Raw genomic sequence first — 13,013 nt, forward strand, 5'->3', positions numbered from 1 at the left:
ATTTACCGGTCGGTCTACGTTCCCACCCTCATCTATGGTCACGAGCTGTGGGTCGTGACCGAAAGAATGAGATCCCGGATACAAGCGGCTGAAATGAGTTTACTCCGCAGGATGTCCGGACTCTCCCTTAGAGATAAAGTGAGAAGCTTGGTCATCCGGGAGGGGCTCGGAATAGGGCCGCTGCTCCTCCTTATCGAGAGGAACCAGATGAGTTGGTTCGGGCATCTGATCAGGATTCCCCCTGGACGCCTCCCTCGGGAGGTGTTCCGGGCACGTCCCACCGAGAGGAGGCCACTGGGCCGACCTCGGACACGCTGGGGAGACTATGTCTCCTGGATGGCCCGGGAACTCTTTGGGATACTCCCGGAAGAGCTGGATGAAGTTGCTGGGGAGAGGGAAGTCTGGGCTTCCCTGCTGAAGCTGCTGCCCCTGCGACCCGACTTTGGATAAAGTGGAATAAAATGAGATGACAAATGAGATTTAAAAAATACACTTCTTGATAATGTACTTGTGTTTTTGTATAGGTGCGATAACATATGTTATGGTAGCAATAATCGGGGTCTTTCTACGTCGAGATATTGAGGTCATGTCTAGTCTACATTATCCGCGAAATTCGAGGGATTACTGTACATAAAAACAAACAAAAATCGACCGTTGCTGTGACGTCATCAGAAGGCGCAGGGCCCTGAGGAGATAGTGTACACACACCAGACTTGCTCAGTACCAATGTTTACATAGGAAAGTGACTTGGCGTCAAATGTTGTTTTTCTGTTGCTCGAATTGTCTCGCTTATATTTCATTACTGACCAAAAGAACAGTCATTACACGAAAAAGCCCGACGGGGTACATTTAATCCGACACAACACACTGCTGTCTGATTCTAATTTAGCTACAAACGCGTACACGCGGACAAAGAGAGTCGACAACGTCATTCCTAGCTAAGGGGTTAGCAACACGAAGCTCCACTTAGCCTATGGTGTTCGATTCTTCAGCTTAGTTTGCGTCACTCCTTTAGATTCTATTTTATTTTCTAATTCAGTTATCATTTGTGTCAAAAGAATGAACTGGCTTTTCCCCGCCTCAAAGGGTTCGGGACCTCAAGCTCCACTCAACAATCTTCAACAACAAAGACAGCGGCAGATTGAAACCCTTCAAGCTGCTCATCCTAGGTAAAATCATACTTAAGGGTTTTGGATACTGGTGTAAACGTCTACCTTCACAACATCCCGAAAGCTATGTGACATTTACTCTACAGCACATTGGTCTGCTAAAATTGTAGCTTTGCACAGTACGCCTGAGTAGAAAAACGGGCCAACGTTCACTGAAGAGCAACAAACAATGCTGCTCGATTAGAAATGTCTACATTTGTCAGGTCAAAATCACTTCATTAACCATATTTGGTTTCTTTGATGACCAGGTGGTCATCTTGTCTTTACAAACACTTTCTGGTAGCACATTTTGTTTGATTATCCAGTTGGGAACTGTTTTTTTTAGACTATAACACGTTCTACTTAAAATGATGTGTTGTAGCTGACCTTCCACATCTTGTGATCATTGCATGGCACACGTTTCATACTAGGGTGGATTTTTCATTAATTGCCACCTTTTTATTAATAGTTACATTTAATGTAAAATGTTTGAATTTCATTTTGTGCGTCACTTTTAGGAAATACTGATTGGGTGTCCAAACTGGTCCTCAAAGGCCACTGTGGGTGCAGCTTTTTGTTTGGATAGATCAAACATAGAGGCACCGGGGTTTCTGCTGAAACAAGCAAGACGTGAATGCAACCAACTGATTACACTTGCAGAGCTTCCAACCTCTGTCAACCCCATTTCAGGATTACCCTTGTCCCTTTCCGTAGTTTGTCCGAAGTGAATCCGATTCACCCAAAATCGATATAAAATGTAAAAAAACAATAACGTAGGACAATTTAAATACAACTGTTATTATCATGTACTTACATTAATTGAAATATTGTGTTTTTGCAAACTATTGAAAAAGTACAGCATAATGAAAATAAGTGTATCTTGGTGTTTGTGTCCTTCTACGTGCATTTTACAGTCAGTAACTCCATCATGCGTCACGCTGAAGTCGCACTTACATGTTGTGCAAATTTCGGTCCTTTTGAAGCCGCCTTAAACATGGAATATTTCATTGAATAGGAACCAATAAACATCTGCGAGTGTCTGGGTTTCTTATTAGAATTTCCATGCAAATTGCCATCCATTTTGTGCTTATCCCAAGCAGGCATATTGATAAGACTTACCAGTGCTGTGTAGTACTCCTACTTCCTTTAGAACAACTCTGGAAATGATAGGATTTGTTTCAAATCAAAAGACGTGGTTTAGTCAGCCTTAATAATAATACTTGCTTCCCTTATGAAAAAAATGAAAACGAAAATGTTAAAGCGATAGAGGCTATGCAATCAATTCCGAATCGATTGAAGTTGCACAAGACAAATCATTTATCGGAACTTGTAACCCGGAAGATTCACAATGCACTTGTGTTACCGAATTCATCCGGTTTAAAGTGCTGTTGAATCAAATGCGGAACAAAGATGTGGAAGCCGTAGCGATGGTCTTCATTTTTAAGCATTTAAATTGGAACTTTGGTACTCTTCCAAAATGGGCGCTTAAAAAAAATTAAGTGACAGCACAAAAGTAAACATGTTTTTGTCTCTCCCTTATCTCATCTTCCGCTTTATCCGAAGTCAGGTTGCGGGGGCAGCAGCTTCAACAGGGAAGCCCAGACTTCCCTCTCCCCAGCCACTTCATCCAGCTCTTCCGGGAGGATCCCAAGGCGTTCACGGGCCAGCCGAGAGACGCAGTCTCCCCAGCGTGTCCGAGGTCGGCCCCGTGGCCTCCTCCCGGTGGGATGTGTCCGGAACACCTCCAAAGGGAGGCTGTCTTTAAAAAAGAAAAACGATAAAAACAACTTTCTATCATACGTGACCGGATGATTTGCCGAAAGACGTTTGGCCGACCGACGTTTGGCCGACGGACAGATCGCCGAACGGACATTTCGCCGAAACGGGATTCGCGCGCTCGCCCCGCTCCTGGATCGTGTGTGTACATGTTTTTCAACCTTGGCCCGCGGGCCATATACAGCCCGTTACAGATAACATTCATTTAGGAATAAGAAGGGCATGTACTGCCCCCCGCTGGACATATTTCTAAATACAAGTACGTACTACAATGTGCTGCCAATTTTTTACATTTTTTATTTTATCCTTGCGTTTAAAGTAGTAGCTATTTGGACACGCAATGTAATTTATCAAAGCTGGGGATTGATGTCTGACACTGAGAAAAAACAACACTAGAAGACTTATGTGAAATTCTAAGTGCCTTGGACAGACTAGAGGGCTTAGAGAATACCTGAAAATGCCATGGAACACATTTTTACTTCTAGTTTAATTTTAAATAATTTCCCATTATTTTAGAAAATATATATTCAAAATAATTTGCTGAGAACCTTAATTCAAAGATTAATCTCAACGTTTTCTATGCTGGTGTAACTTTTCTGGAGTAGGATTTCTGGATTTACAATTTCATTACAGTAGTACTTACTGTTACTACTACTTTAATTTCTCTATTTCTTCTGTCACGTACTGTTCTGCGTGATCTCCAAATGGCTACTACTTTAAACACTAGCATAAAATAAAAAATATACAAAATTGGCAGCCTATTGTAGTACATACTTGTTAGAAATATGTCCAGTGGGGGGCAGTACATGCCCTTGTTATTCCTAAATGAATGTTATCTGTAACGGGCCGTATATGGCCCACGGGCCGAGGATGAAAAACATGTACACACACGATGCGGGGGCGGGGCGAGCGCGCAAATCCCGTTTCGGCGAAACGTCCGTTCGGCGAACTGTCCGTCGGCCAAACGTCAGTCGGCGAGACGTCTTTCAGCGAATTGTCCGAGTACCGCTAGCATAACATACACGAGCATAGCTAGTATAGCGTACGTTAGCATAGTAAAAGAAAAACGAAAAAAAACTCGCTAGCATACGTGACCGGACGATTCGCTGAAAGACGTTTGGCCGACGTACGTTTGGCCGACGGACAGTTCGCCGAACGGATGTTTCGCGCGCTCGCCCCGCCCCCGGATCGTGTCTGTACATGTTTTTCAACCTCGGCCCGCGGGCCATATACAGCCCATTACAGATAACATTCATTTAGGAATAACAAGGGCATGTACTGCCCCCCGCTGGACATATTTCTAAATACAAGTACATACTACAATGTGCTGCCATTTTTTTATTATTTTTATTTTATCATTGCGTTTAAAGTAGTAGCTATTTGGACACGCAATGTAATTTATCAAAGCTGGGGATTGATGTCTGACACTGAGAAAAAACAACACTAGAAGACTTATGTGAAATTCTAAGTGCCTTGGACAGACTAGAGGGCTTAGAGCAGGGGTCACCAAACTACGGCCTGCGGGCTGGATACGGGCCGTCAGCACATTTGGCCCGGCCCTCTGAACAATACCAGAGATGCTATCGGATTTATTTCCTATTTGGAAAAATAAAAAAAAAATCCAGATTTTTTTTTTTCCCCAAAAAAATATCCTAGGCCCCGCCCTGTCAAAGAGAGAACGGAATAATGGCGAAAAAGTTAGGTAAGAGAAAAATTGATTCAGAATGCAGGGTATTTAACCTGGAGTGGACAAACGATTATTTTTTGTTCAATGCAAAGAAAAGGCTGTTTGTCTCATCTGTCTAGAGACGGTGGCGGTATTCAAAGAATACAATCTTCGCCGACACTATGAATCCCGTCACAAAGTCAAGTACGATAGCTTGCAAGGCCAAATACGAGAAGACAAACTCAAAGTGAAAAAGTGAACTACTATCTCTGCAGAATACATTTGTACGGCAAGCTCAGCTGAACCAGGCATCCGTTCGGGCCAGCTTTCGAGTTGCTAAACTGATAGCAAGCAGCGGTAAGCCTTTCACTGACGGAGAGTTTGTTAAGAAATGTATGGATGCTGTCGCGGAGGAGGTGTGTCCCGAGAAGAAAGATGCATTTAATGCTGTAAGTCTGTCGGCGAGTACAATCACCAGACGCGTTGAAGAAATCGGGAGTAATGTATATGCCCAGCTGCAGCAGAAGACGAAAGAATTTGACTTTTTTTCATTAGCACTGGATGAAAGCACGGACGTGCAAGACACAGCGCAACTGCTCTATTTTATTCGTGGAGTTAGCGCAAACTTTGAGAAATGCGAGGATCTGGCAGCCCTCCAAAGTCTCAAAGGGACTACAGCAGGAGAGGATATTTTTGTCACATTTTTACTTCTAGTTTAATTTTAAATAATTTCCCATTATTTTAGAAAATATATATTCAAAATGATTTGCTGAGAACCTTAATTCAAAGATTAATCTCAACGCTTTCTATGCTGGTGTAACTTTTCTGGAGTAGGATTTCTGGATTTACAATTTCATTACAGTAGTACTTACTGTTACTACTACTTTATTTTCTCTATTTCATCTGTCACGTACTGTTCTGCGTGATCTCCAAATGGCTACTATTTTAAACGCAAGGATAAAATAAAAAATATACAAAATTGGCAGCCTATTGTAGTACATACTTGTATTTAGAAATATGTCCAGTGGGGGGCAGTACATGCCCTTGTTATTCCTAAATGAATGTTATCTGTAACGGGCCGTATATGGCCCGCGGGCCGAGGGTGAAAAACATGTACACACACGATCCGGGGGTGGGGCGAGCGCGCGAATCCCGTTTCGGCGAAACGTCCGTTCAGCGAACTGTCCGTCGGCCAAACGTCCGTCGGCGAGACGTCTTTCGGCGACTCGTTCGAGTACCGCTAGCATAACATACACGAGCACAGCTAGTATAGCGTACGTTAGCATAGTAAAAGAAAAACGATAAAAACAACTCGCTAGCATACGTGACCGGACGATTCGCTGAAAGACGTTTGGCCGACGGACGTTTAGCCGACGGACAGTTCGCCGAACGGACGTTTCGCCGAAACGGGATTCGCGCGCTCGCCCCGCCCCCGCATCGTGTGTGTACATGTTTTTCAACCTCGGCCCGCGGGCCATATACGGCCTGTTACAGATAACATTCATTTAGGAATAACAAGGGCATGTACTGCCCCCCCCTGGACATATTTCTAAATACAAGTACGTACTACAATGTGCTGCCAATTTTTTATATTTTTTATTTTATCATTGCGTTTAAAGGCTTAGAGAACAATACCTGAAAATGCCATGGAACACATTTTTACTTCTAGTTTAATTTTAAATAATTTCCCATTATTTTAGGAAATATATATTCAAAATGATTTGCTAAGATTCTTAATTCAAAGATTAATCTCAACGTTTTCTATGCTGGTGTAACTTTTCTGGAGTAGGATTTCTGGATTTGCAATTTTCGCCCGAAGTGCCCTATGTATTGACACAAAACAGAACATACACTCGCAAATACGGTAGTCTGGACTCATTTGATGAAGAAAATTGACATAATTATATTTTTTTACACTGGACACATAGTTCAATTTGATACTTACTTACTTTGTCAATGTTTTCCAAACTCACACACTTAGCATTTTGGTGTGTGGATTTTGTTTTTATATTTCATTAAAAGCTGTTTGCAGAAAGAAGACACTCGTCTTTTTGCAAGTTAAAGAAAAGGACTGAGTAGCCCTGGAGGTGCGAACTAATCGAAAAGTAAACATTTCAGCAGCTCTTAGCACCACTGTGTTTTCAGCACTTATTGGCATTAGAATGTTTACAGGTTGTGACTCGACCAAATGACAAAGAGAAAACAACCTGTTTTGTGTCAAAAACAACATGAAAAGAACATGGCATCAGTTTTAAACTTGACCAAAGTACCTTTAACATGCTTTCAAGTTTGACATTAGACATTCACAAAAACATACACACAAACGACCGGTGGGGACAGATCCCCAACTCCGTTCTGACCTTACACTTCTTTTTTCTCCCTTTATTACAGTCGGTCGCCCTAATTACATGGACAGTGTAAACTCTAAAGCAGGGGTAGGGAACCTATGGCTCGGGAGCCATATGTGGCTCTTTTGATGGGTGTATATGGCTCTCTGCTAACCTGTGTGGTAAAATATGGGAACCGCTGGTGAGAGACCACCTAAGCCCCAAACACACCAATGAGAGCGTCACACTGTGGCGCCGACACTATTTCTAGCGCCTTTTTAATCATATTTTTTCTTCATTATACTCTTCTGCATGCTTACGCTCATTGATACTCATTGATTAGCAACAGTAAAAAAATATTCTTAAAATAATTCAGATACTTTTTTTACTTTCAAAGTGGTGAAATTATTAATAAATGCACATTTTCATGTATTTTTACTTTTAAATTATGAGTATGGCTCCCAAGGAATAATGTTTGAAAATATGAATTGTTTATGGCTCTCTTCGCCAAAAAGGTTCCCGACCCCTGCTCTAAAGGGAGTGATGGATTACACAATTGAGATATCTGAGTGTGTTTATATGTGCATGCATGTGAGTTGAGTCTTAAGCCTAGTACATGTGTACCAAAACACATTCATAAAAGTCAAAACAGATGAAGACCTAAACGTCAGGAAGCCTCTTTGAGCCTCCATTGTGGGGTGCAGATGACGAGGGCTTTTTTGCAAGTAGCGTATAGCGATGGAATAAGATGGCCAGCTGAAGGTCATTAAGCCTGGTTTGAAGATTCTAGTTTAAGGCCTCGGGTTAAGGCAATGGTTTAGTATGTACCAGTGGGGCTCAAGGCCTAGTTCACAATGAATTGTGATTCAAATTTTTATGACTCAGGATCCTTCTTAATGTTTTTAGATCCTCATATTACATTTGTTGTGATTTGATAGCCCAAAGAGGCTGCGTGGGTTCCCCTTTTTTATGGGCTAATCAATTGTTTTAGTGGCCAAAGAGGTCAGATGTGAATACAGTTGGGTGGCAGCAACAACAAAACAAGGGTCCTCGGTGGTCTGATCTCAGCTGCAAAAACTGGCTCTTGGGATACAGTGGGGTAAATAAGTATTTAGTCAACCACCAATTGTGCAAGTTCTCCTACTTGAAAAGATTAGAGAGCCCTGTAATTGTCAACATGGGTAAACCTCAACCACGAGAGACAATGTGGAAAAAAACAGAAGATCACATTGTTTGATTTTTAAAGAATTTATTTCCAAATTAGAGTGGAGAATAAGTATTAGGTCACCTACAAAAAAGCAAGATTTCTAGCTGTCAAAGAGGTCTACCTTCTTCTAACGAGGTCGCCACTCGTTACCTGTATTAATAGCATCTGTTTTAACTCATCAGTATAAAAGACACCTGTCCACAACCTCAGTCTCTCACACTCCAAACTCCACTATGGCCAAGACCAAAGAGCTATCGAAGGACACCAGAGACAAAATTGTAGACCTTCACCAGGCTGGGAAGACTGAATCTGCAATAGGTAAAACGAAAGAAATCAACTGTAGGAGCAATTATTAGAAAATGAAAGACATACAAGACCACTGATAATCTCCCTCGATCTGGGGCTCCATGCAAGATCTCACCCCGTGGCGTCAAAATGATAACAAGAACGGTGAGCAAAAATCCCAGAACCACACGGGGGGACCTAGTGAATGACCGACATAGAGCTGGGACCACGGTAACAAAGGCTACTATCAGTAACACAATGCGCCGCCAGGGACTCAAATCCTGCATTGCCAGACGTGTCCCCCTGCTGAAGCCAGTACTGTGACCGGACGTTTGGTCGCCGGACGTTTGGTCGCCGGACGTTTGGTCGCCCGGACGTTTGGTCGCCCGGACGTTTGGTCGCCCGGACGTTTGGTCGCCCGGACGTTTGGTCGCCCGGACGTTTGGTCGCCCGGACGTTTGGTCGCCCGGACGTTTGGTCGCCCGGACGTTTGGTCGCCCGGACGTTTGGTCGCCCGGACGTTTGGTCGCCCGGACGTTTGGTCGCCCGGACGTTTGGTCGCCCGGACGTTTGGTCGCCCGGACGTTTGGTCGCCCGGACGTTTGGTCGCCCGGACGTTTGGTCGCCCGGACGTTTGGTCGCCCGGACGTTTAGTCGCCCGGACTTTTGGTAGAAAAGGTTCAAATTATGACAGAGAGAGGGAGAGTTTAATATCTAAATACTGTATTGAGTTTAATATCTAAATACTGTATTGAGTTTAATATCTAAATACTGTATTGAGTTTAATATCTAAATACTGTATTATGACAGAGAGAGAGAGTTTAATATCTAAATATCTGCTGTTGAAACCAGCTCTCAAAATTATATTCATGAGAGAGTTTAACATCTAAATACTGTTGAAACCAGCTCTCAAAATTTTATTCATGTGATTCATGAGCGAGAGTTTAATATCTAAATAGCTACTGTTGAAACCAGCTCTCAAAATTATTTTCATGAGAGAGAGTTTAATATCTTAATATCTACTGTTGAAACCAGCTCTCAAAATTATATTCATGTGATTCATGAGAGAGAGTTTAATATCTTAATATCTACTGTTGAAACCAGCTCTCAAAATGATATTCATGTGATTCATGAGAGAGAGAGTTTAATATCTAAATATCTACTGTTGAAACCAGCTCTCAAAATTATATTCATGAGAGAGAGTTTAATATCTAAATACTGTTGAAACCAGCTCTCAAAATTATATTCATGTGATTCATGAGAGAGAGTTTAATATCTAAATCTCTACTGTTGAAACCAGCTCTCAAAATTATATTCATGTGATTCATGAGAGAGAGTTTAATATCTAAATCTCTACTGTTGAAACCAGCTCTCTAAATTATATTCATGTGATTCATGAGAGAGTTTAATATCTAACTTTCTACTGTTGAAACCAGCTCTCAAAATTATATTCATGTGATTCAAACCAGCTCTCAAAATTATATTCATGAGGGAGAGTTTAATATCTAAATACTGTTGAAACCAGCTCTCAATATTATATTCTGAGAGAAAAGACATTGCTGGGAATACCACGCACAAATAATTCAGCTGAAGGTTGGCACCGCACATTTCAACGTAGAATGTCAGTCGCCCATCCAAATTTATGTCGTCTTATACACAAACTCCAATTAGAGCAGAATGACTGGGAAATAACAATACAACAGGCTTCATGCGGTATTATGCCCAGACACACCAAAAAGAAATACGCAGCTGTTAATGAGTGGTTAAAAAGCTCTCGGAGGACTGTGAAAACCCGGATCGATTCGCGAACAATGTAGAGTACCTGCAAGCCATTGCATATAATTTGTAAGTTTTACGGTTTTTTAATAAAAACTCCCATCTGTAAAAGTTTGTATTTGTAATTTTTGTACAGAATTTGTAAGTTTTACTGCTTCAATAAAAACACCATCTGTGAATTTGCTTTGTCTTCTTTTTAATAAATTAATTTTACGTATTGCCTTTTATTTTAATGTCAAAGTTCCAGGCTAAAAGTATACTAAGACTTTTATTTCTTTGATAAAAATGACCATCTAAAGCAGGGGTGTCAAACCGGTCCTCAAAGGGCCGCAGTGGGTGCAGGTTTTCATTCCAACTCAACAAGAGGATACCTTTTGCAAGTGTAATCAGTTAATTAAAGTCAGGTGCTACTTATTTTAGAAGACACCTGATTGGTTAAAATGTGGGCACTGGATCGGTTGGAACAAGGACCCACTGCGGCCCTCGGTGGAATCAGTTTGAGACGTGATCTAAAGTACCGTATTTTCACGCCTATAAGGCGCGCATAAAAGTCAAAAAAAGTCAAAAAAATTCTCCAAAATAGACAGGGCGCCTTATAATGCAGAGCGCCCTTTGTGAGCGCCGAGCGCCACCAAGCGGCGCCGAGCGGGAGCGCTCGCGGGGGCGCCGAGCGGCTGGCGATAGCGCTGGCTACCGGAAGCAGTTTATTTCCGGGTTCCGGTGCGCAGTGACTGCTGGGAAATATAGTTCTTCCTCGCTACACCCACATGCTAAAAACATGTTTTAAAAAGGCAATGGAAGCAAAACTGAGTTCGGTTGTACTTTATTTAGACATTTTACAATTTACTCAAGTCATCACCTTCAAATCCCTCAAACTCTTCATCTTCTGTGTCAGAATTAAACAATTACCCAAACGAGCCTTCCAAATAGCCGGGTCCCCCCCTCTCTTCGTTATCAGGGTCACCGTAATTTCCATGTGGCTCCTTAGAAATTATGCCGGCTTTGGCAAAAGCTCGAACAACCGTGCAAGCAGACACGTTCGCCCAGGCGGCAACGATCCATTGACAAATCGTAGCGTAAGAAGCCCGGTGCTGCCTGCCACTTTTCGTGAAGCTGTGTTCGCCAGCGATCATCCACTGCTCCCACGCCGCTCGTAACTTTGATTTGAAAGCCCGGTTGATGCCGATGTCCAGCGGCTGTAATTCTTTGGTCAAGCCTCCGGGAATGACGGCAAGCTCTGAGTATACGTCACGTAACCAGTCTCGGCAGCGCTCGTGACGTATATGACGGCTCGCCGTCTGTTTTGATTTCCGACTCCATGCGTGCTCATCTCACAGTAACGGTTAAAAACCAGATCATGAAAATGAACTCAGACTTTGCCGTCATTCCCGGAGGCTTGACCAAAGAATTACAGCCGCTGGACATCGGCATCAACCGGGCTTTCAAATCAAAGTTACGAGTGCCGTGGGAGCAGTGGATGATCGCTGGCGAACACAGCTTCACAGAAAGTGGCAGGCAGCGCCGGGCTTCTTACGCTACGATTTGTCAATGGATCGTTGCCGCCTGGGCGAACGTGTCTGCTTGCACAGTTGTTCGAGCTTTTGCCAAAGCCGGCATAATTTCTAAGGAGCCACATGGAAATTACGGTGACTCTGAAAATGAAGAGAGGGGGGCACCCGACTATTTGGAAGGCTCGTTCGGGCAATTGTTTATTTCTGACACAGAAGATGAGGAGTTTGAGGGATTTGAAGGTGATGATGACTTGAGTAAATTGTAAAATGTCCAAATAAAGCACTACCGAACTCAGTTTTGCTTCCGTTGCCTTTTCAAAGCGTGTTTTTAGCGTGTGGGTGTAGCGCCCAAGAACTATATTTCCCAGCAGTCACTGCGCACCGGAACCCGGAAATAAGCTGCTTCCGGTAGCCAGCGCTATTGCGTTTCGATCTTAATCCATATGAAATATATAATATATATGCGTCTAATGAAATGGTGCGTGCTTTGTGTGTCCAAAATACAGAAATAGCACTCGTTACTGACACTGCGGCGTAAGAAACGATGCGCCAAATAGGCGTGAAAATACGGTATTTCAACATTGCAAGTTCTCCCAGAGAGAATTCAGGTTCATTGGACGCCTCTGATAGTCAATGGCAGCAGCCGATCTGTTAAATGAGTGCTCTTATTGATATTTTGATATTAGATATTTAGATATTAAACTCTCTCATGAATATAATTTTGAGAGCTGGTTTCAACAGTAGATATTTAGATATTACACTCATGAATATAATTTTGAGAGCTGGTTTCAACAGTATTAAGATATTAAACTCTAAACTCCCTCTCTGTCATAATTTGAACCTGTTCTACCAAACGTCCGTTCTACCAAAAGTCCGGGCGACCAAACGTCCGGGCGACCAAACGTCCGGGCGACCAAACGTCCGGGCGACCAAACGTCCGGGCGACCAAACGTCCGGCGACCAAACGTCCGAGTACCAGCCAATACACATCCAGGCCCATCTGCGGTACGCTAGAGAGCATTTGGATGATCCAGAAGAGGACTGGGAGAATGCGTTATGGTCAGATGAAACCAAAATAGAACTTTTTGGTAGAAACACAGGTTCTCGTGTTTGGAGGAGAAAGAATACTGAATTGCATCCGAAGAACACCATACCCACTGTGAAGCATGGGGGTGGAAACATCATGCTTTGGGGCTGTTTTTCTGCAAAGGGACCAGGACGACTGATCTGTGTAAAGGAAAGAATCAATGGGGCCATGTATGGAGAGATTTTGAGTGAAAATCTTCCATCAGCAAGGACATTGAAGATGAGATGTGG

At 42.8% G+C, this 13,013-nt stretch overlaps 1 protein-coding gene across 2 annotated transcripts in view; it reads left to right on the forward strand.

Moving 5' to 3' along the window:
* Positions 1-680: 680 nt before the first annotated feature.
* The window catches only part of vps37a (VPS37A subunit of ESCRT-I), a 70,059-nt gene continuing 57,726 nt past the window's right edge, over positions 681-13,013 (forward strand). For both annotated transcript variants that reach the window (XM_077606337.1, XM_077606338.1), the window contains exon 1: positions 681-1,169. In XM_077606337.1, the coding sequence (XP_077462463.1) occupies positions 1,060-1,169 (110 nt within the window). In that variant the 5' untranslated portion in view covers positions 681-1,059. The remainder of the gene's footprint in view (positions 1,170-13,013) is intronic.

Source organism: Stigmatopora argus, chromosome 7 (genome assembly GCF_051989625.1).
Source record: "Stigmatopora argus isolate UIUO_Sarg chromosome 7, RoL_Sarg_1.0, whole genome shotgun sequence".
Lineage (NCBI taxonomy): Eukaryota > Metazoa > Chordata > Actinopteri > Syngnathiformes > Syngnathidae > Stigmatopora > Stigmatopora argus.